The sequence below is a fragment of the Dictyostelium discoideum genome, assembly GCF_000004695.1.
Source record: "Dictyostelium discoideum AX4 chromosome 4 chromosome, whole genome shotgun sequence".
In the NCBI taxonomy this organism is placed as follows: domain Eukaryota; phylum Evosea; class Eumycetozoa; order Dictyosteliales; family Dictyosteliaceae; genus Dictyostelium; species Dictyostelium discoideum.
Window position 1 is genome coordinate 3672754 of NC_007090.3, and position 24555 is coordinate 3697308.

A 24555-nucleotide genomic window follows, 5' to 3' on the forward strand; every position below is an offset into this window, starting at 1 on the left:
AATAATAATAATAATAATAATAATAATAATAATAATAATAATAATAATAATAATAATAATAATAATAATAATAAACTTTAAAAAAATCATAGATTTGCTGTGATATAACTTATTACCTATAATGATAAAAAAGGTATTGAATTAAAAAATAGAATTGTGGGATTCAATATACTTCAATTCTTTTTTTTAGTTTATATTTTTTTTTTTTTTTTTTTTTTTTTTTTTTTTTTTTTTCACTTTTTTTCATTTTTTAATTTTTATTTTATTTTTTTTTTTTTTTTTCCAAAAGGTTATAATTAAAAATGTCGAATACAACAACAACCGCAACAACAACAAATATAAATGAAAATAAAGTTAGAGAAATATATAAAGCCCCAATGAAAATTGGGGAAATTGAATATATACCCTATCAAGGTGAATCACAAATTCAAGATTTAATGAGTTTAATAGAGAAAGAATTACCAGAACCATATTCAATTTTCACATATAGATTTTTTTTAAATCAATGGCCAGAGTTATGTTTTTTAGCATATTGTAATGGTCAATTGATTGGTGTTATCATTTCAAAGAAACAAACCCATAAATTATTAGAAAGAGGTTATATTGGAATGATTGTTGTAGATAAAACATTTAGAAGACAAAAAATTGGTATGTTTGCTTATTAAAATTTATTATTATTATTATTATTATTATTATTATTATTATTATTATTATTATTATTATTATTATTATTATTATTATTAACTTATTTGGTTTTTTTTTAAAAAAATAATTTAAATAAAACTTTCATTTATAAATATAAAATGGAAATTTCAAACAAATCCATCAATTGAAACCCCATAATAATAATAATAAAATTAGGATCAACTCTTATTAAATTAACAATTGAAAAAATGATTGAAATGAAATGTGATGAAGTTGTTTTAGAAACTATTTTTACAAATATTCAAGCGATTTCATTATATGAAAATTTAGGTTTCACAAGAATAAAAAGATTATTTAGATATTATACAATGGGAGCAGATGCAGTTAGGTTACTTTTACCTTTGAATGATAAATTTTTAATAAAATAAAAAAACCAAAATAAATCATTTCAAAGCTTTTTTTTGGTTTTTGTAATTATAAAATTATATTTTTTATTATCTTTTTTTTTTAATATTTATTCTTTCTTTCTTTTGTTAATTTGTTTTTTTTTTTTTATTTAAAAAAAGGTTAACATCATCTTTATGAATAAAAAAAAAAAACATTAAAAATGAAATTTATAGGAATGTAATTTGTGATGAGTTTATTTATTTTTTTTTTCTCTTAATTAGATTTTGGAGGTCTTCCTCTACCTCTTTTAGATGGCGTTAAATTAACATTATTATTAATATTGTTATTATTATTATTGTTTTTAAAGCTTGGTCTACCTCTTCCTTTTGGTTTTGATTTTGGTTTTTCTAATAGATTTAAAAATTCTTCATCATCAATATCACCACCATTATTTGATTCAGACTCACTTCCATCCTCACCACTATATCCATCCTCACCACCGCTTTCATTATCGCTATTATTATTACTATTTACATCTGATTGATCTTCGTCTTCTTCTTCTTCACTTTGATCAATCTTTTTTCTTCCTCTCTTTCTTGGTGTTGTTACTTTTGGTGTTGTTTGTTTTGATCTTGGTTTTGGTTTTGGTTTTTCTTGATAATCTTCTTCGTCCTCTTCTTGATTATTATCATCTTCATCTTCATCTTCAAATATTAACCTATTCGTTCTTTGTCTCTTTGTTATTGGTTCAGTTTGATTTTTAATTGATTTTCTCTTTTTATTGGTTGAATCTCCATCATTATCGTCATCGTCATCATCATCATTATAATCATTATCAGTACCATTTTGGTTTTTATCGTCATTATCTGAATCATCTAAAATCTTTCCGCCATTTTGATGAGATGAATTATTATCATCAATGAAACCATCATCATCACTTTCTTCATTTGACTGATTTGAACGAGATCTGGTGAGTCTACCTGTAATTAATCTCTTTGACGGTGTAGATGAAGTTGTAGTGGTAGTTGTAGTGGTGGTGGTGGTAGCGTTAGCCTTCTTTCTTCCTCTTTTCGATGGAGTTCTATTTACATTGATGCCACCTTCATCCTCTGAAGGACTTAATAATGATCTTGTGATATTTTTACCAGTTTTTGAATTATCATGTTCAGAATCTGATATACTAATATCACCTTCTAAACCATCACCATTACGACTTTTATTATTACCATGATTATTATTTGCAAGATTATCATCATCATCATCATCATCATTTGTTACACCACTAACCATACTATCATCCTCATCATCCAATTGACTATCATCTTTATCGGCAGCCATCGATTTCAAAGTGAAAGAATCGAAACTACCACCACTTTGTAATAATATATCAGATGGAGTATAATTTGCAGCTTCTTTTAATATATCAGAGATCCTATGAAAAACCAATTTTGAGTTCTTTGCAACCATTGTATTTGGTTTATTATAAACGTAAGCATCAATCATAATTAACTTTGCATCGAAATAGATTGCATCCAAACTTCTATAATAACTTGACTCTAATCTTTTTATAATTGTACTAATATCCATTGGATGTGGAACAAATCTAATATACAATGGATATAATTTCAAATCTACAGGTTCACTATAAATATCGGTGATTTCGTCATTCTCTAAAAATTCTTTCATCTCTTTCTTTAAATTTTCAATCTTTTCATCTTCAATACTTTCAACATATTGGATTTTAATTCTTAATATATTATCTTTAAAATTATTATTATTATTATTATTATTGTTGTTGTTGTTGTTGTTATTATTATTATTAGATGTTTCTGTTGTGGTAGTGGTAGTGGTAGTAGTATTTGAAGTAGTTGCAGTTGGGGGTGAATTAAAATTGTTATTGGTATTATAATTCATAATATTTGAAGAGCTATTATTAAAATTACTATAGTTTGTATTGAAATTATTGGTATAATTGTAATTTGTAGGTTGTAACTGTGAATTATAATAGATATTGTTTAATTGAGGTTGTTGTTGATTTTGCATGGTAGAATTTTGAGGATAGGTTTGCATATACATATTTGAATTGTTTGGGTCAAGATATGAATAATTTGAAGTATTGTTGTTCATCATCATACCATTATAATTTCCTTGATACATATTATAATTCATAAAATTATTATTATTATTATTAAAATTTGTATAATCTAAAATTCCACTCATTGATAAATTATTATTACTATTATAGTTGAAATTATTATTATTATTATTATTATTATTACCGCTATAATCAACTAAGCCACCATTTAAACTATTGTTATTATTATTATTATTATTATTATTATTATTATTATTATTATTATTATTATTATTATTATTATTATTATTATTATTATTATTTACATTGGTATTGTTAATTGATAATTGTTGGTTATTTTGTATTGGTTGTTGTTGTGGTTGTTGTTGTGGTTGTTGTTGTTGTTGTTGTTGATTATTTTCAATAACTTTTTCATTTTCATTTTCATCTTTGATTTCTTTAATTTTTTGAGGATTTTGATCATCGTCAAATTTTTCATCAATTTCCCAATAATTAACTCTGTCTTCTTCTTCAGTATCATCCCAAAGTACTTTAATATTCTCCCAAGGACTATTTGGAAAGAGAGGATCAGAATCAGAGATTTCAATGATTGTACCATTATACCAACCACTTGCAGGATAAAACATTCTAAAACGTTTATTTGGAACGGTCCAATCTGTAAGCATAGATTTTCTAACCTTTGATGCCAATACTAAATAATCTGGAATATCAGAGACATGATAAATAACCGTATAAAAGTTTGATTCATCATTTTGATTTTGTGGTGGTACTTGTTGATCAAACACAGGTAATAATGTAATTACAACTTTATGAGTACCATCTGGTGATATAAAATAATTTAAATTCTTAATAATACATTCTTGATAACTCTTTTTAATAATTTTTTGACTATCATCATCATCACTATTAATTTGTTGATCATCAACACCATTATTATTATTATTATTATTATTATTATTATTATTATTATTATTATTATTATTATTATTATTATTATTAATATTATTATTATTTAAAATATAATTAACTATTGATTTATTATCTAAATTTGATTCAATTCCATTTGGTGGGAATTTCTCTAAATATTTGGTATGACCTTGATAGAAATAGAAAATGAAATCACCAACTTGTGGTGAATAGAATGTTTCGGATGTTGTGGAAGTAATAGATAACCATTTTGGACAAACTGGTAAAATTTCTTTCTTTTTTCTAATATCATTTAATTTCTTTAATGCACTTGCTGTAAGATGATTTTGGTTGTGAGAGGTGGAGGAGGAGGAGGATGTTGATGATTTCTTTCTACCTCTTTTTTGAACTTTCTTATTTTTAACATTTTTTTTACCTTTTTTATTTCTTTTACTTTTATCACCACGCTTATTTTTGTTTGATTTTGATCCAGAATAATCTGAATCACTACCATTAGCGCTACTATCATTTTCGCTACTATTATCACTACTATTGTCGCTATCATCATCACCACCACCACCACCACCATCACTACCATTATAACTTTCGCTACCACTAAATTCATCATTATCATATCTATTTCTATGTTCATAATCATTATCATCACTATCTAAAATATTATCATTTAAATATTGATCATCATCATCCATTTCAATTTCACCATCGTTTATTAAATTGTAACGTTTCTTTTGTTTATTGGATAAACGTTTATTGGAGACAGCTTTTCTATTATTATTATTACTATTATTATCATCATCCTCTGGTAAATCAAAAGTATTCATAATTTCATTAAATTTAGAAGGACTTGTATTCCTTCTAGTGAATTTTTTAGATTGCTTTAATAGACGTTTCTTTCTTTTATCGGCTTTAATTTTAGATTTCTTTCTTGTTGACATTTTCTTACCATCACTATCATAGTCTTCGTCATCGTCATCATCATCATCATCATCCTGTTGTTGTTGTTGATGCTGTTGTTGTTGTTCATCTTCTGATGAATTTTCTGAAGCATCAGATGGATTAAAATCTTCATCAGATGGATCACTTGGAAAAATGATTTCATCATCAATGATTTCCTCTTCAATTTGATCCCATGGTCTACGTGGTTTTTTTGGTATTTTTTTAGGTTGAGGTTTTGGTTCAGATGCAACGAAAATAACAATTGGATGAGATGGGATATTGGAAGGATTACCTTGGTTAAAAGTATAAACTTCACGTCTTTCAAATTCCTTTTGAATTTTTAAATCTCTCTTATAGTTTGAAGTATTTTTGTAAGGTTCTAAATGATAGATAGCATCTTGATCAGTGAAATTATAATGATCTGGATAAGGTAAACCTTGATAATTGACCAACATTGCTCTTGGCATGAGATGGGGTGGTGTTTGAGTGAGTTCATCCAAAACATTTCCATTGGCATCACGAATTAATGGATGATAATCTGTTAAAAAGTATTGTTCGTTTGGTACTAATTTCTTTAGATTATTAATATCGGAACCTAAACCCAACTCAAACATAAACCATTTTCCAGTCGAATTTGTCACAATGAATTTTTGACCATCGGGTGAGAAACAACCATCTAAAATCTGACATTGAAAACCTGGTTCTTGTAAAACGAATTTCTTTATAATCTCACCAGTTTCAATTGACCATAGAATCACTTGAGAGTCATAACCTGAACTCATTATCAATCTTGAATCGAACGGATGACAACTAGTTACATAGACCTCTGATGTATGTTCAGCCATTTCCAAATGAAAACTACCATCCAATGAATTCCAAACCCTAATCATATTGTAATCGGTGGTGATGATAAAACGATCGTCATGTGACCAAATCACATTTTTAAAGGTTGCTTTTGATCTTGCCACTTTTTTAGGATGACTATTTGCTTGATTTGGACGTTGAGTATTTTTAATATTAAAAATTACATGATCCCATTTTGGTCCACCACTATGTCTCCAAATGATAACGGTACCATCATAACTACCCGACACAATTGCATCACTACCATGACTATATTGTAATGCTAAAATTGTAGTTGGATGACCCTCTAATGTATTTACCAATTTTGGTGGATTAAATAATGTTGACCAAATCTTTAATGAACTATCAACACTAGCTACAATTAATGTACCACCTTTATTCATTGTTGTACCTGTAATTTCATTAGTTTTACCTGGTGTTGTTGTTGTTGTTGTTGTTGCTATTGTTGCTGTTGCTGTTGTTGCTGTTGTTGTTATTGCCGTTGTTATCGTAGTTGCAGTCAATATTGGTACTTCAGCATCTGTAATCATCTCTGTATCTATTTGTTCATCATTAATATTACCTGTATTGATTGTACTTTGACTACCATTATCATTTAATGATAAAGAAATTACATGATTTGATTTATCTAAATTCCAAAGTTTACATTGACCAAATGAATCACTCGATACTAATAATCTAGTGGTTGGATTTGATAAAAAAGAGATTGAAGTGATCGTATTATTAACAGATGGATCATGACCAGTCAATGATGCTATTGAATCATATTGATTTGAATTTAAATTCCAAATTCTAATGACATTATCATTTGAAGCAGTTGCAAGTAAACTATTATCAAAACTTGTACACATATCTGTAATATCACCTAAATGACCTCTTAAAGTTGCAATTAATCTACCACTATATGTTGACCAAACTTTAACTAAATGGTCATCTGATCCTGTAAAATATAATCTACCAGATTTGTCAAATTGTAAACAATATGTTGGTGCTTTATGACCATATACTATTAAACTCTAAATAATAAAAATTATTATTATTAATATAAAAATAAAAATAAATAAAAATTCAAAAAATAATAAATACATACATTTTTAAAATTTGAATAAAATGAAATTGGTAATTGACTTGTTGATTTCAAAGATTTACTTATAACTTCTTGACCAGAAAGTTTAACTGGTATTGGTATACTAAAATCGAATGGATTCTCGGTGAATCTCATCATTGTAAATGATTTATATCTATTTCTTTGAATTGATAATATATTATTATTATTATTTATATCCTCATTCTTTGATTTTGAAATTGTTTGTTGTTGCTGTTGTTGCTGTTGTTGTTGCTGCTGTTGAATATCTATATCTGGTACAGTTGTTGGTAATATCGGTATTTGTGGTGGTGGCGTTGTTAATGTTGTATTTGTTGTATTTGTTGGTGTTGTTTGTACATTTGTGTTATTGGTGGTTGTAGTAGTGGTAGTGGTAGTGGTAGTGGCAGTGGTGGTAGTAGTGGTGTTAGTAGTATTTTCAGGTTGTAGAGCAGTTGGAGTGACTACTTGAGGTCTATTATATAAATAAGAAACTTTTATTTTCTTTTTATTGGTATTACTATTACTACTACTACTACTACTACTATTATTATTATTATTATTATCTGGTATCTTTTCTTTATTTAATAAATTATTATCACCATTATTATCATTATCTTTTTTATCATTAAAACCTTTTGGTATCATCGAATAAGCATTATCACCTAAAAGTGTATTAATTTGAAAAGGTAATTTTGAAAAATGACCGTGTTGTATCGCTAAATCCCTATAACTTGAGAAAATTGATTTTATATGATCAGATTGTATATGTTTATATTTTTCATTCTAAAATTAAAAAAATTAAAAATATATATATTAATAATCTTTGCTACATACTATATTTAGTTAAAAGTTTTAAAAAAAAAACTTACTAATTCATTTGATGTAAAATTTTCTTGTTGGCCTAACCAATTCACTTTTTTTGGTAAAAGGTCATTTTTATTAAAATCTTGAAATAATGATGTTACTAAATTCTTATCGATACCATTTTGACTATTTAACCATCTATAAACTAAATAATTTATTTCCCTATTTATATTATTGTCATCACATTGGTCTATTTCTTTATTATATATTTCTTTTTCATATTCTTTCCTTTTATCTAATATTTTATTCTCTGTATTCTCCATTATTTCTTTAATTTATTGGAAAAATATTTATATTGATAGATTTAATTGTTTTTATTATTGTTATTATTATTATTATTAATTTTATTATTGTTATTTTTAATATGGTATTTTTTTTTTTTTTTTTTTTTTATCTGTTTTTATTTTTATGTTTTTGTGGGGAAAAGAAGGAGAGTGGGTTGTAAATTAATTGATTTTTTTAATTTTTCATGAGATATTTATAGTTTTTTAAAAAAAAAAAAAAAAATAAAAAAACTATAATTTTTTTGAATTATTTAAATAATATTAATGATACAATATTAATATTAGTTTGGATTTTATAATATATATAAATATATATATATTATAGTATATATATATTTATATATTGTGTGAACTATACAATTATTTGTGGTGAAAAGTGTAATTTTTTTTTTGGGAGGAAAAAATTTAAAATTAAAAAAAAAAAAATTAAAAAAAAAAAAAAAAAAAAAATTTTTTTAATTTATTTTAAAAATTTAAGCGTGCGCGCCAAAACCGTTATTTGTTTTTAAAAAGTGAATAAAAAAAAATTTTTTTTTTTATGAAAATTTTTTTTTTTCTCCAATTATTTTTTTAAATTATAAAGCAACTTTTATATTCCATAGTTTTGTTAAAACTAAAAAAAAAAAAAAAAAAATCAAAATCAAAATCTAATGACGACTTCAAAGAGATCCTTAAAAAGGTCTCTTGAAACTAATGACGATTCTGATTCTGATAATAATAATTTATTAAGTCACTTATTAGAATTGCAATATGATAATATTAAAATAAACGAAAATTGTAATAACAATAATAATAATAATAATAATAATAAAATTAAATATTCTAGCCAAAATGAGGAAAATGGAAATGAAAATGAAAATGAAAATAAAAATGAAAATGATAGGTACCAAAAAAAGAGAAAAATTATAAATTCACCACCAAAACCAAATTTTGAGCAACAACAAGCACCACCACAATCAAATATCCCATTTAGTACACCTAAGAAATTGGAAAATTCAAATAGTTATTTTAAAAGTTTTACACCATTTAAATCAAGGTTTTCAATATTACCAAATGGCAATAATTTTGGTGGTAATAATAATAATAATAATAATAATACCAACACCAATGGTAATAACAATAATAATAATGAAAATAATAATAATTTAATTCTAAAAAGTTCAAGTAAAAAATCAATTAAAACTCAAATTGAAAACGTTTATATCCCAGAATCACCATTTAATATAAAACTTAAAACTAATAAAATCATACCATTAAAATCACTATCTCAATCACAACAAAATGTTTCAAACAGTCCAATTAAATCATCGAAAATACCTAATAATAATAATAATAATAATAATAATGATAATGATGATAACGATGAAGAAGATATTGATAAAAAATATTTCACAGAAAGTGATATGAAAGATGCAACTAATTTCTTAAATACTGAAATTTATAATACAACAATTAAATTTAATATTAATAATAATGATACTGATAATAGTAGTAGTAATAATAATAATAATAATAATAATAATAATACTAATGGATTAATTGATAATCCATCAGCATTAAAACAACAAATGTATCATGGTAAACCTCAATTAATTATATTAAAACCTCCCGAGAATGAAAATGAAAATGAAAATGAAAATAATGAAAAAAGTATACCATTTATTCCATTTGATTTAAGTTTAAAATCAACTATTCAATTTGTATCATCTACTTCATTCGATTGGTGCAGTAGATCTTTTTCAACATCATCAGTTTGTTCAACTTCATTATCATTATTTCAAAGTGAAATAGTATCAACATCAACAGCAACAGCAACAGCAACAACAACAACAACAAATAATAATAAAAAATTAGAAATAGAATCATCAATTGATAAAGAGAATTCATTTATTAAATCATTAATGTATTATTCACATCCACAATCGATTCAATTACCATGGGATATCAATATACCAGTATTTCAACATGAAGAATTTAAACATCAATGGATGAAACAACGTTGGTTAAGTTGGTATGAATCTTTTAATTCAATATATTCAAATTTTAGAGATGGTCAAATTAATTATTTTTACCTTTTAAATGGTTTAGAATTTTCAATTTTATTTTTATCTGATCAATTAGATAATAATGATAATAATAATAATAAAAAACAACAAAAAGTAATAATGAATTCATCAACACCACGTATTCGTTCAATGCTAACAAGAGAGAATATTAATTGGCAAACTCCATTTATTAATTCTCAATTATATAACTCAACTGATAGTGGTGGTGGTAGTGGTGGTGGTAGTGAAAAGAATGAAAATGGTAATTTGAAAATCACAAAAAAAACAATTGATCCAGCTTATTATCAAACATCTTTATCATCATCACAATTAGTAATTCAAGGTAGTGATCAAATTGATAAATTTTTTAAACTTTTAAAAAAGAAATTAATTTGGTCAAATGATTTATCACAAATTAAACAGCAGCAGCAACAACAACAGCAACAACAACAACAACAAAATGGTTTAAACAATTCTAATAGTAGTACAAATTCAACTAGCAGTATGAATAGTTCACAATCATCACTTAGTAATACAATGTTATTATCATCATCAGCTCAAAATTTAAATAAGGTTATGTTCACTCCAAAGAAATCAAGATCAATGGATAATGTATTTACAAATGTAAATTCTCAACAACAACATCAACAACATCAACAACAGGCTCAAGATGATTTAGATGAATTTGGTGAAAATGTAATGATATTATGTAAAGATGTACCACAACTTTTAAGTAAACAGTGTTTTATTGGTTCAACTATTCAAATTAATAAAATTATATCATGTGGTCCATTCACTAAATCATTTCAAACTTCAAAAACTCAATTAGAAACTGCATTTAGAATTGAAATTGAAGGTCCAATCTTACCAGATACCTCCTATGATCTAATTAAGTTATTTTCTTTACATTTTAATGATTTTCAATGTAAACAAAATTCTTTACCAATTACATATGGTTTTAATTATTCAAATAATAATAATAAAAATAATGATGAAAAAAGTAATAATAATAATAATAATAATAATAATAATATGAATGAAAAAATGGAAAAATCTTCAAAATTATTAGAAAGAAATGTAATTGAAAAAATTGATTTTATAAATAAAACCTTCCAAATTACACCTATTGGGTAAATTAAAACATAATTAATTGATGACTTTTTTTTATTTTTTTTATTTTTTTTTTATTTTTTTTTTTTTAAGCAAATCTTTTTTAATTTTTTATTTTTTATTTTTATATTTAATTTTTTATTTTTTATTTTATTTTTGCAATTATTATTATAAATAATATTATTTATTTATTGCTTTTCGATATCATTTTATTGTAATTAAAAAACTATTTTTAAAAAAAAAAAAAAAAAAAAAAAAAAAAAAAAAAAAAAAAAATTAATATGTATTAAACCACACGAATTTATGTATAATTATACTTGCCGCTTTGTAAAATTTTCATATTGTTTAATAGTGTGTATTAAAAAATATTAAAATTAATAATATTTTAAAAAGGTAAAATGTCTCTTTTATAAAACACACCATTTTATCATAATTTGGTGTTTTACTCCCATAAAATAATAATTTTTTGTGTGTGTGGGTTTATACGTATATGGTGTTGCGTTTAAATAAAATAAAAAATAAAAAAAAAAAAAAAAAAATAAAAAAAATAAAAAAAATTAAAATAAAAAAAAAAAAAAAATAAAAAAATTATGTGTGTAAAATAAGCTTCTAGATGCTCTTTGTTACTAATTAATTATTTAAAAAAAAAAAAAAAAAAAAAAAAAAACTAAATTTTGAAATTTCCAACTTGAAATGGAATATAAATTAAAATTTTTTATTTTATTTTTTTTAATTTTTATATAATATTAATTTTAAAACAATACAACAAATATATTCTCTATATTTTTTTTTAGTGTTTATAAAACATTCATAATAGAAATAAAGAAATCAAAATGTCTTTTTCAAATGTAGGTTTTTAAAATAATTTATATTTTTCTTTTTTAGAAATAAAATTATTAAAATATTAATTATTTTTTTTTTATTATTTTATATTTTATATATAAAAAAAAAAAAAAAAAAAAAATTATTATTAATATTCTCAGAGTTTAGCTAGATTTGCAATCATTTCAAAAAATAGTGGATCAAATGCAAAATATTTACAATACTATCCAGTACACAAATTTAATAAAATGCAATACAATGAAAAGCAACAACATATGAAATTCCAAAAAATTTCAAACCCAGCTCCTCCTCAATCCAAATTTAATAAACAAAACACAAATAGCACTCATTTAAATACAAACTCTAATTACTTAGTTGTTGACGATGCTTAAAACATAAAAAATTATATTAAACAATTATATTTTATATTTTCGATTTTAAAAAATAATAAAAATAAAAATAAAAAAAAAAAAAATAAAAAAATAAAAAAATAAAATAATAATAATATATAATAAAATAATTTTTTTTAAATAAATAGATTTGCATCTATTTATTTTTAATTTAATCAACAAAAAAAAATAAAAATAAAAAAAAAAAGGTTATTTCAAAATAAAAAAAAAAAGTAAATTATTTTCACAACTATTTTTAAGTATACTATGAGGTTTAAATATTTTTTTTTTTTAAAATTTGATAGATTATTAAATTGTTTGTAAGAAACCCAATTTATTTTTATTAAATTTCTTGCTTTGGTTTTATTTTAAAAATTATAAAAAAAAAAAAACAAACACAACTCCTCCCTAAAAAAAAATTATTAGAAAAAAAAAAAATAATAAAAAAAATTATTTGTTTTGGAATCCATGAGGAAAAATAAAATTTACAAAACAATTTACAAACTTGTAAAAGAGTGGTGTGTGTGTGTGAATGTCAAATAAAGAGGTATGAATGTGTTTTTAACCCATTTACAAATTTTCTTTTTTTTTTAATTAATTTAATTATGAGTAAACATTTGCTATTTGTAAAAAATAAATTCCATTTTGGTTTATTTTATTTTTATATTTTTTTTATTATTTAATATTTTTTTATTTTTTATTTTTTATTTTTTATTTTTTATTTAAATAACAAATAATAAGACCATTAAAATATCTTTATATATATTAAAAAAAAAAAAAAAAAAAAAAAAAAAATGGAATATAAAATTAAATTATTTTTATCATTTTTAATTATAAGATCAATCTTTGGGGAAGAAGTTAGACAATTATCATTTTTAAATGGAAATTGTGATGGTATTCCATATGCTACGTATGCCAATACATTATGCTATCCAGACACATTTGCAATTGTAAATGAAAGTACAATTAAATTAAGAAATTCAAATGGTTTACAAGATTGTAAAGTTGATACCACTAATTACAATGAACAACAACAAAGTGGTGATATTCATAATTTATATCAATGTACTGTTTTATCAGATTCTTATGAAAATAGTATCAGTGAAAATTATGATACAATTATAGATAAAAAAACAATTATTAATAATGATGATGATTCATCATCACATCATCATCATATGAAATTCCATCATTTTCATATTTATTCACCTATACTAAATCAAGATTACCATTAATGGTAAATGGATATTGTAATCAAATTAAATTATATAATTGTGAAAATTATCAAATTTATTCATTTAAAAATGATAGTTGTTTCTCAAATACTGATTCATTTAGTTCATATTCATATTATAAACAAATGTGTAGAGGTGATTCAATTTTAACTTTTAAATGTGAAGAATGTTCTTCAAATTCTTTAGAAACTTGTATACTTGATAATACTGAACCTTCAAATTTATCAGAATGTCCAAATATTAAATATACAACAATTGAAAAACTTTTAAAAGAAATTAAAAATAACAATAAATAAATAAATAAATAAAATAAAAAGAGATAATTTCATTTTTAAAAATTATTATTTTATTTTTATTTATTTTATATTTTTATATATAGTAATATTATATTATTATTATTATTATTATTATTAATTAATTTGGCTTTCCAAAGAAAGTTTGTCTTGGATTATAAGAAGCAACAATGATGAAAGCGATGAATGGACAAACTAACATTGCATAAAATGCACACCAAAATCCTTTGAAAATGCAAAATGTCCATTTTATTAACATACCTTCTGAACCTACTGCAACATATATTAAAATTAAACTAATTGGTCCTGCTAAAATAAATCCAACACAACCTAAAATAACTGATCTCTTTAAAACTGATTTCCAATAAATACCTATATTTGGAGAGAGAGGAGAAAAGAAAAAAAAAAAAAAAAAGTATTATTAATAATTTTTAAAATTGGATTTCAGAGAAGAGATAAATAAAATAATAAATACCAGTTGGAACTCTTCTTATTAATGGATGATTTAACCAACGTTCGTCGATTGGTTGAATCATTTTACCTTTTCTAAGGTCTAAAGTTACCATAAATGAACCTGCAATATTCGAAAGGAATGGTAATACAAAACATGTTACTGTGATATCTGTGAAAAGACATTCTGTGAATTTTCCACTATAAGTAATCCAATAATTTTCGGTTTTTGGATACATTAACCATGTAAGGAAAAAATTTAAAACAAAATTCAATACAAAATTTGCAATTGCTTGATTTACAATAAAATAAAACCATTGTTTTCTTGTAAATGGTATTCTATGTGTTGCCCAACCATATTTTGATTTTGGATATTCTTCGAAATCTTCTTCCAACTCGAAATGAACTGGTTCATCTTGACTAACTAAAATCATACTAATTTTATATATATATATTATTTTATTTATGCGTGTGTGTGTATTATTATTGTTATGGTATTACTTTTTTATTATTATTATTATTACTATTATTATTTTATATGGCTATAATGTTATAGTTTTATTTATATTTATATATATATTATATTAAATAAATGAGTCGTTTTGAATTATATAAAAATTTTTTTTTTTTTTTTTTTTTTTATATACTGTTTTTATTATTTTATTTTTTTTATTTTATTTTTCAAAAAATAAATATTATATTATTATTTTTTTTTTTTTTTTCAATTTTTATAAAATTTTAAATGTTTTTTTTAAAATATATATATTTTGTATTGTTACTTTATTTATTATTTTTAAAAGATATTTTTTTATTTTTTTTTTTTTGTGGGGGGTGTTTTTTTTTTTTTCTTTATATGTTTTTGTGCATACAGTTCATAAAAAAAATGAAAATTGACTTGAAAAATTATTTTCATTTTTTTTAATTTTTTTTTAATTTTTTTTATTTTATTTTTTTTTATTTTTTTTTTTTATTTTTTTTTTTTTTTATAAAAATCTGTGTGTTTTTACAACCCTGTATTTAATTTTTTTTTTTTTTAAAAAACAAAATTAAAAAAATAAAAAAAATAAAGATATACGTATATCTGTGTGTGTGGTAATTTTTCGATTTGTTAATTTTAAAAAATAAAACAAAATTAAATTAAATTAAAATAAAATTAAATTAAAATAAAATAAAAATAAAAATAAAATAAAAATAAAAATAAAAATAAAATAAAGCAATGGATGAGGCTGATGGAATTATCTTAATTACACTCAAAGATTTAGGATGGTAAATATCCTCACTTTTTCTTTATATATTAATCAATAATAAATTAACTAATAATTTCTATTAATTTTTATTTTATTTTATTTTAAAATTTATTTAATAGTGAAATTGAAGAAAATGAAACAATTAAAAATTTTGATTCAGAGATGGTATATAAATGTATTTTAGCATATTTAAGAGTTATTAATGAACAAAAAGTTATAAATTTAACCAATACATTACCAAAGAATATGTCAGCACGTGTTAATGCATGTTCATTGATTGCCAATATTATAAAAGATAGTGGATATAGATCAGAGTTGTCATATCATAATTTATTATATCCAAATGTTAATGATATTAGAAAGATCTTTATATTTTTAGGACAATTATTACCAAAGAAGGAAGTTGAAAGTGGTGGTGTTAGCATTCAAAAATTGGAAGACCAAATATGTCAATATCTTCAAGGATGCGTTAAAGAATCATGGATACCTTATTTTTGTCCATTTTCAAAACGTATACCAGGTAATTACTCAACAGCAACTCTATTCACAACCACAGGTGGTAATCTTAGAATTCCATCACGTGGTCGTCAATTAAAGGTGACACCTGGATTGGAGCAATACTATAGCCAATATTTAGAACCATTAACATTACAAACCAATCGTTTCGAAGATATTGCACCATCAGTTTTCGAATATAATCTATCGATTTATGCAGAAGCACAAGAACGTGATAATGAATGGAATGATAAAGGTGTAAGCTCTGGTATGAATCCAATTGATTATCGTAAGAATAAACAAAAACAAGTTTTATCAAAAATGAATGATTCAATTCGTCAATCCATCATTGATGGTGGAAATAATCAAATTAGTAGTAATTGTAATAGTGGTGATAGTTTTCTTGATATTATCTCTGAATTTCGTGGTAATTCATTAGATGTTGGTGGTCAATTTAATAGAAAGAAAGCATTTACAAATGAATTAAATAATAATAATAATAATAATAATGATAGCACTACCAACACCAATAAAGTTGAGACAGAAATCGAAACAGAAGAACAAAGACAATTAAAACGTCAAGCTGAAATTGATGCATTACAATCACAAATTGATGAAATTTCAGAATCAATTCAATTACATAATAAAGAGATGTTAGATTTCTTATCATTGATGCGTCAATCAGAGAGTGAAAATCTTGAACAAGATCAACAACGTGAAGTATTGGAGAAACAATATAAAATCAAAAAGAAGACATTCTCATTATTGGATGATGCAGAGGGTAACATGAAAGAACTTCAATCACTTTGTAATCAAACCTCATCCAATCTATTGGAAATGTCTGGTGAATGGGAGAAGGTTCGTAAACCAATCATTGAGAAATACCGTTCACTAAAGGATAAACAAAATAATCAAGCAGATGAAACTAAATCCAAATTGGATCGTATTAAAGAGATGAGAATATTGATAAAGAAATTGGTTAGTGAAGTCCAACAAAAGGATGACCAATTCCAACAGTTACAAGATCAATATAAACAAGCTCCAAAAGATTCAAATCGTTCACAATATACTCGTCGTATATTGGAAACTGTGAAAAATATAAAGAAACAAAAAGTTGATATCGATAAAGTACTATTGGATACTAAAAACTTACAAAAGGAAATCAATACCATCACAGATACCGCCGTTCGTACCTTTGAATTGGTTAAAGATTTACTCTACAATGATGCTAAAAAGGATCAAACCGCCAAACAAGCCATTAAATCATTTGCCATCATTGATGATAAATTCCAAAAACTCTTTAAAACTATCGATGAAACTGGTAACTTTCAAAATAATATTCTCAATCTTAATTCAAAGATTGAACATGTATCTCAAAAAACAAATACTCTTAATTCTGATCGTGTAGTTCAAGATCTTAAAAATATTAAATCTGAAAATCAATCTTTAATTAAACAAATTAAAACTTTAATAGAAACTAAAAATTAAAAAAAAAAAAAAAATATATTTATAAATATTTAAATAAAATGGTAATAATAATAATAATAATAAATCTAAATTCGAAGATAAATATTGTTTTATTTAAAATTAATTTTTTTTTTTTTTGATCAAAAATTTTCATTTCTCTCTATGGAAAAAAAAAAAAAAAAAAAAAAAAAAAAAAATTTTTAGATTTTTTTTTATATATTTTTGAATATAATTTTTATGACAACAACAATCCAACGATTACAAAAAAAACCTTTTTTTTTTTTTTTTTTTTCAAAGTTTAATTTTTTTTTTTTTTTTTTTTTTTTTTTTTTTTTTTAGGTTTAATTTTTTTTGGTGGTTTGAAAACTAAAAAGAATTTACTTTTTTTTTTTTTATTTTTATTTTTATTTTTGTTTTTATTTTTTTTTTTTTTTTATTTTTTTTTTATTTTTATTTTTATTTTTATTTTAATTTTTTTTTTTTTTTTTCAAATCATTATCTTCACACACCCACACACACAAACAAAAATAAAAAAAATAAAAAAAAGATATATGACATTATAATGAAAATATTTTAGGTTTTAAAAAAAATTTATACATTCTCAGAAAATAAAAAAAAAAAAAAAAAAAAAAAAAAACCTTAATTTATTAAACTAAAACAAAAACAAAAAAAAAAACAACCCCACGAATTTACTTTATTTAATATATACCAACTTTAAAAAATGGCAAGATTACAAGAAAGAGGGTCAGTAGTTAAATTGATCCAATTTAAATTGTTTTCATTTTTATCAAGTAGATTTGGTATGCTATTTTGCATAATTGGGGTGTTTATAAGTTTCAATACAATACTTCAATTAGTTCGATTGTATACAGATAATTCATTTATTTCATCAGGTATGTTTTATCATCAATAAAATAAAAAAAAACTACTAATTAAAAAAATAAAATCATTATGTATTAACTTTTATATTTTTTTTTTTAATTCAAGATATTTATAATCAAAAACCAACTTTTTTTTCACAATCATATTGGGAAGATAATGTAGGAGGTAAATCATATCAAAATATATTATGTTCACAACCAATTGATATTGTATATACATGGGTTAATGGAAGTGACCCTAAATTAATTAAAGAAGTTACAGAATTAAAAAGATCAAAACGTGATCCATTAAGTATGTATATATATATTTTATTATTAATATTATTATTATTATTATTATTATTATTATTATTATTATTATTATTATTTATACTTATTGTTTATTTATTAAAAAATTTATTTTAGTACCAGAATGTCAAGGTAAACAAACACCAGAAAAAGATAAATGTTATAGAGATGATAATACAGCAAGTAGATATGTTGATAATCAAGAATTAAAATATTCATTAAGATCAATTGAAAAGTTTGCACCATGGATTAGACATGTATATATTGTGACCAATGGACAAGTACCAAATTGGATCAATTTATCGAATCCTAAATTATCGATTGTTACACATCAAGAGATATTTGCAAATAAATCACATTTACCAACATTTTCATCACCATCGATTGAAACTCATCTTCATCGTATTCCAGGTTTAAGTAAGAAATTCATCTATTTGAATGATGATGTTATGTTGGGTCGTGAAATTTATCCAGATGATTTTGTAACTCAAAATGGTGGTCAAAGAGTTTTCCTAAGTTGGCCAGTTCCAAATTGTAATGATGGTTGTCCAAATAATTGGATAGGTGATGGATTTTGTGATAATGCATGCAACGTTTTCAATTGTGAATTTGATGGCGGTGATTGTGATAATTCTACAGGTACTGTCAAAACACGTTGGTGGAATCGTGGTAACAATGGTGGTGGTACCACCACTTCTACTACCACCACATCAAATACAGGCAATTTAAATGGTTTAACTTCAAATGATAGATTAAAATCATATTGTTCAAGAGGTTGTCCAGATTCATGGGTTGGCGATAAACATTGTGATCGTATGTGTAAAAATGAAGATTGTGGTTACGATGCTGGTGATTGTGGTGTTGAACTTATGTTTACCTCTATGAAAGGTTATGAAATTAATAAAAACACAAGTATAATTAGTTTACCCGATGGTACTCGTTCAGTCTATTTCAATCTTTCAACCTTAATTGGTGAAGGTACAATCACTGATGGTTCACATGATAATGCAATTTTAGTTAGAACTGCAACTATCTCTCAAAAATATAAAATTATGACTTTAACTTTTCATAGAGATAAAGAATTTCAAAATATTGCAGTTTCAATAACTTATGAAATTACTTCAAAAAAACAAAAATCAATAACAACAACAACTACTAATTCAACAACTAATTCCACAATAACAACAATTGATAGTTTAGATAAAGGTAATACTAATAGCGAACAAGAAGAATTAATAACAGAATCAATTGAAAAGAATTTTAATATAACTTTATCAACAAAGGAAGAATCATCCTCCTCCTCATCATCATCAATATCATCAAAAGAAAAGAAAGTTGATTTAGAAAGTGATAAAACAAATCAACAAACATTAATAGGTACAGGTGAAGAATTATCACCATCACCAACAGTTGAATCAAATAAAGGTAAATCAAATTTTTCAACAAAAGCTATAGATCAACTTGGTGATGAAATAATATCACCACCAATTGGCTCAATTGAAGATGTTGAAGGTTTACCACCAGCATCAATTAGAGATAGAGAAGAGATTATTACAGGTAATGAACAAGTTAAAGATCCAAATAATGAAAAACAACAACAACAACAACAACAACAACAACAACAACAACAACAACAACAACAACAACAACAACAACAACAACAACAACAACAACAACAACAACAACAACAAAACCAAAATAACCAATTAACATCATCAGAAAATAAAGATCAAAAAGATTATAAAATAAATAAAAAATTATCAAAAAATGATCTTGATACAGCTCAACAACAAGAAGAACAAAAAGAACAAGAAGAACAAAAAGAAAATAAAGAAAAAATGTTTGATTTAGCAGATACATTAGATAAAGAAGAACTGGAAAAAAAATGGCAAGAATTTTATGACTCTGTTAAAAAGAGCCAAGAAAATTCGAATTTAAATGAAAATGAAAATACAAATACAAATACAAATAGAGGCATTTTATCAATTGAAATTGATAATAGTTTAGATTATAATGATCATTTACAATTACATGAAGAAAAAGAAAAAGAAAAAGAGGAAAATGAAAATGAAAATAAAAATGAAGAAGAAGAAAAAGAAGAAGGAAATGAAAAAAATTATAATAATCAAAATGATAATTTTAAATTAATTAATCAAAATGATAATATAATTTTAAAAAATAATAAATTTAGCGTAAATAACGATAATGAAGATAAAGATGAAAAAAATAAAGATGATGATAATATTGAGAAAATTTTAAAAATAAAAGAAATCGAATTAAGAGAATATCAAGAACAATTAACAGAACAAATGGAACAGGATAGAAAATATAGAATTAATAAAGAAACTGAGAATAGAATGAATCAAGAGGGTGAAATTTTCCCATGGGAGGAGTTCACACCAATCGATGATGGTAATCAAATTAATAGTATTAAATCAAAACCAATGAATAGAAAACCATTGGATATGTTTGGAGATTCATTAAAATTTGTAAATAGATTATATTCCAAAGAGTTTGGATCATCACCAAGAAAAGTACCGGCACATATGCCACATATGATTGATGTTGATGTTATGTACGAAATTCAAGCGAAATGGCCAGCTCAATGGGACGCAACGAGTTCTCATAGTTTAAGACATCCACAAGATATGCAATATGCTTTCTCTTTCTTTTATTATTTAATCAATAAGAAGCAAACCGTTGATGTTGATAAACTTTGGAAAGATTGGGATGGTGATCGCGACAATGTGTTGAATGATAATGAATTGCGTACTTTCTCTGTCAACGTTTATAATGTACCACTAAAAGTTGGTCAATTTGATCAAATTAAAAATTACTTTTATCATATTTGTATTCAACATAAATTACTCACAAATGTTGAACAGGGCATTGATATAGAGGCTACACTTGAAAGATTGAATAGAAATCATTCTGCCGATGCTCCAGATCCAAAAGATAGAGAGTATTGTCCAATCACATTGGATGTAATCAAATCTGATAATAAAACAATGGAAGATATAAAGAAATACTATTCTAAAAAGCAATTCTATAAAACTACTCTCGATGGTACCGATGAAGTTGCTTTCCTTATGATTGATAATGATTACAATGTTGTGCAATCTAAACTTGATGGAATTCGTCAAAGACGTCAAAAATTCATTTGCCTAAATGATAATATCGATCATGCAAGTCCAAACAATTCCAAGGTTGTACAAGTATTACACAATTTTTATGATTCTCTCTTTGCATTACCTTCTTCCTTTGAATTACCTCCTGGTCAATTCAATAATTTCCAATACATTGAAGATTTTAAAGCTGATGTCGTAGAAATTCGTACTAAAAATTATAATAGTTATTATTTCATGGTTTCTGTTTCATTAGCTTTATTATTTATCCTATGGAAATGTAAATGTTCAACTTCATTACACAAATCAAAATTTAAAAAAGGTTTACCAACAAGAATGAGTGTTCATTAAAGATCTTTATCAAAATTTTACAATTATATTTATTACAAAATAATATTAAATTAAATAAAAAAAAATTAAATAATAAAATTAAATAAAAATAACAATTAATAATACAAACCAAATAAAAAAAAAAAAGATTAAAACTCTAATTTTTTTTTTTCTTTTTTTTTTTATTAATTATACAGGATATTTAAAAGTGACTTATTTTTTTATTTCTTCCCTTTATTATTTTTTTTTAGTCAAACCCTTTCAAATAAATAAAATAATAAATTAATGGAAAGTCAATAGTTGGGGAAATGCATCTTTGGGTGTGGATTAGAAATTTAAATTAACAATGAAGTTAAAATAAATCAAAAATCCTAAAATAATTTTAATAAATTTCTTACGAATTAAAAAAAGTATAAGTAAGACTATTAATTATTATTTATTCATTTTCTTATTTATTTTTTCAAAAAATGTTGATATAATATTAGATTATTAAGTTTTTTTGTTTTTTCATATATTAAAAAAAATAATAATTTTTAGATTGTTTTTTATAATAAAAATTTGAGCTTTATTTAAATTTAAAAATTTAATTGTAAAAAAAAATTAAGCAGTAGCGTTTAAGTTGAAGATGAAAGAGGTATTATCATCTTGAACAGTATCCATATTTGGTGGGAAAGTTTCTACTGGTTTTCTAATTGAAACTTGACCAGTTGATGGATCATATTTGAAATAACAACTACCATTTGCAACCTAATTTTTAAAATAAGAATATTAATATTATTTTTTTTTATTTGTTTAATAAAATTTTTAAAAAAAAAAAAAAAAATTCTTACATATACACCGGTTCTAGTATCACGCACAGCAACTTGAGTAACAATTTCTGAATCAGCTGGTGAGAGTTGTGGAATTGGCATTTGAACGAAATCATCTCCATCACGGCAAACAACTTGTGGGACACCAAATGGAATTAAGGTCATTTCATATGATCCGACTGGTGTATTTGCAATATTATCAACAATCTTAACATCAACTGCCCATTGGAAATCACCTGGGATGACTTGGAACTTAGATAAACCATTAATTGAGGTTAAATCATTGTTGGTGCTACCTTGAGCTAATTGTTCATATTTACCTGGAGTTGGGGTATCTATAAAATTTTTTTTTTAAAATTAAATAATAAATATAATAATAAATAATTTTGAAAAGAGAATATAAAGATAATTATGAAATCTTATTTTTCAACATACCAATTTCATTGTGTTCCCAAATGTTACATTTGACACTTGCACCGACAATACATGACATGAATTTATCATTCCATTCATCACCATAGTTGAATCTTACAGTTTCACCTTCATCATACTCGAATGATTCACCAGTGCAGTTTTTGCCAAAGAAGAATTTAACTTTTGTTGGAGCTACAGACATTTTGAAATAATTTGTTTGAATTGATAAATTTGATTTGTATTGAAACTTAATGTTTATTGATTTGATTTTAAAAAAAAAAAAAAAAGGTCCTTTTATAGTTTTTTTTTTTAAAATAAAAAATAATTATTATTTTATTTTTATTAATAAAATATAAAAAAAAAAAAGAAAATTTAATTTAAAAAAAAAGAAATTCAAATAATATTGTAAGATCTTTCTAAAAATTAGAATCTCTATTGGGGGAGTGATTGAATTTGTACAAAAATAAAATTAATTAAACACCCAAAAATTATTTTAAATAAAAATCCCCCATAAAAATTGGTTTTATTTTATCCATTAGTGAATTTTAGTGCCCAATAAAATTTTAAACATTTATTTTTTAATTAAATTTTTTTTTTTTTGGTGTAAAAAAAAAAAAAAATTAAATCTGATTTTTTTTTTTTGTCCAATAAAAAAAAAAAAAAAAAATTTTTGCTCAATTATTAAAAAATCTATGAACGTAAAATGTTAAAAACATCCAAAAAATAAATTGATTGAAAATGGTTATCGGGGTAATTTTAGTTTGTTAATTAATTGGCCACTCTTTTTTTTTTTTTTTTTTTTTTTTTTTTTTTTTTTTTCTGAAAGATATTGAACAATGATTTAATTTTATTTTAATAATAATAAAAATGGATCACTCAAAAATACCCAAAATGATATTAAATTTTAAAAATCATTTTTTAAATTAATTTTTTTTCAGCCATTTTATTTTAAGAATTATTTATCATTTATTTTTTTGTAATTGTCTTTTTTATTTCGAGGAACAACTGGAATATATTTTATAAAGATAGATTTGATTATTGAATTGGTATTTTTTTTTTTTTTTTT

The 24555-nt window shown here is 23.2% G+C and overlaps 9 protein-coding genes across 9 annotated transcripts; 6 read left to right on the top strand and 3 right to left on the bottom strand.

The window, feature by feature from the left end:
- Positions 1-302: 302 nt before the first annotated feature.
- DDB_G0285803 (hypothetical protein) lies at positions 303-1073 on the top strand (the record flags this gene model as incomplete). Its single annotated transcript, XM_632936.1, has 2 exons — positions 303-648; positions 862-1073. The coding sequence occupies 2 exons, from the start codon at positions 303-305 to the stop codon at positions 1071-1073; spliced, it is 558 nt and encodes a 185-aa protein (XP_638028.1).
- A 232-nt stretch (positions 1074-1305) lies between these two features.
- Positions 1306-8068, bottom strand: DDB_G0285837 (bromodomain-containing protein; the record flags this gene model as incomplete). The annotated part of the gene is made up of 3 exons (XM_632937.1): positions 1306-6870; positions 6945-7724; positions 7811-8068. 3 exons carry the CDS (start codon positions 8066-8068, stop codon positions 1306-1308), a joined length of 6603 nt encoding a protein of 2200 aa, XP_638029.1.
- A 671-nt stretch (positions 8069-8739) lies between these two features.
- On the top strand, positions 8740-11422 carry DDB_G0285805 (hypothetical protein; the record flags this gene model as incomplete). The annotated part of the gene is made up of 2 exons (XM_632938.1): positions 8740-11264; positions 11338-11422. 2 exons carry the CDS (start codon positions 8740-8742, stop codon positions 11420-11422), a joined length of 2610 nt encoding a protein of 869 aa, XP_638030.1.
- A 655-nt stretch (positions 11423-12077) lies between these two features.
- On the top strand, positions 12078-12458 carry DDB_G0285833 (hypothetical protein; the record flags this gene model as incomplete). The annotated part of the gene is made up of 2 exons (XM_632939.1): positions 12078-12092; positions 12228-12458. 2 exons carry the CDS (start codon positions 12078-12080, stop codon positions 12456-12458), a joined length of 246 nt encoding a protein of 81 aa, XP_638031.1.
- A 791-nt stretch (positions 12459-13249) lies between these two features.
- Positions 13250-13986, top strand: DDB_G0285807 (hypothetical protein; the record flags this gene model as incomplete). The annotated part of the gene is given in 1 exon segment (XM_001732965.2): positions 13250-13986. A coding segment is annotated over 1 exon segment (737 nt).
- A 118-nt stretch (positions 13987-14104) lies between these two features.
- On the bottom strand, positions 14105-14867 carry DDB_G0285811 (hypothetical protein; the record flags this gene model as incomplete). The annotated part of the gene is made up of 2 exons (XM_632942.1): positions 14105-14355; positions 14459-14867. 2 exons carry the CDS (start codon positions 14865-14867, stop codon positions 14105-14107), a joined length of 660 nt encoding a protein of 219 aa, XP_638034.1.
- Positions 14868-15649: 782 nt separating this feature from the next.
- On the top strand, positions 15650-17663 carry DDB_G0285813 (hypothetical protein; the record flags this gene model as incomplete). Its single annotated transcript, XM_632943.1, has 2 exons — positions 15650-15699; positions 15800-17663. 2 exons carry the CDS (start codon positions 15650-15652, stop codon positions 17661-17663), a joined length of 1914 nt encoding a protein of 637 aa, XP_638035.1.
- A 700-nt stretch (positions 17664-18363) lies between these two features.
- gpt1 (hypothetical protein) lies at positions 18364-22287 on the top strand (the record flags this gene model as incomplete). Its single annotated transcript, XM_632944.1, has 3 exons — positions 18364-18535; positions 18630-18815; positions 18929-22287. 3 exons carry the CDS (start codon positions 18364-18366, stop codon positions 22285-22287), a joined length of 3717 nt encoding a protein of 1238 aa, XP_638036.1.
- Positions 22288-22866: 579 nt separating this feature from the next.
- On the bottom strand, positions 22867-23691 carry cad3 (hypothetical protein; the record flags this gene model as incomplete). The annotated part of the gene is made up of 3 exons (XM_632945.1): positions 22867-23013; positions 23097-23410; positions 23511-23691. 3 exons carry the CDS (start codon positions 23689-23691, stop codon positions 22867-22869), a joined length of 642 nt encoding a protein of 213 aa, XP_638037.1.
- Positions 23692-24555: the final 864 nt, after the last annotated feature.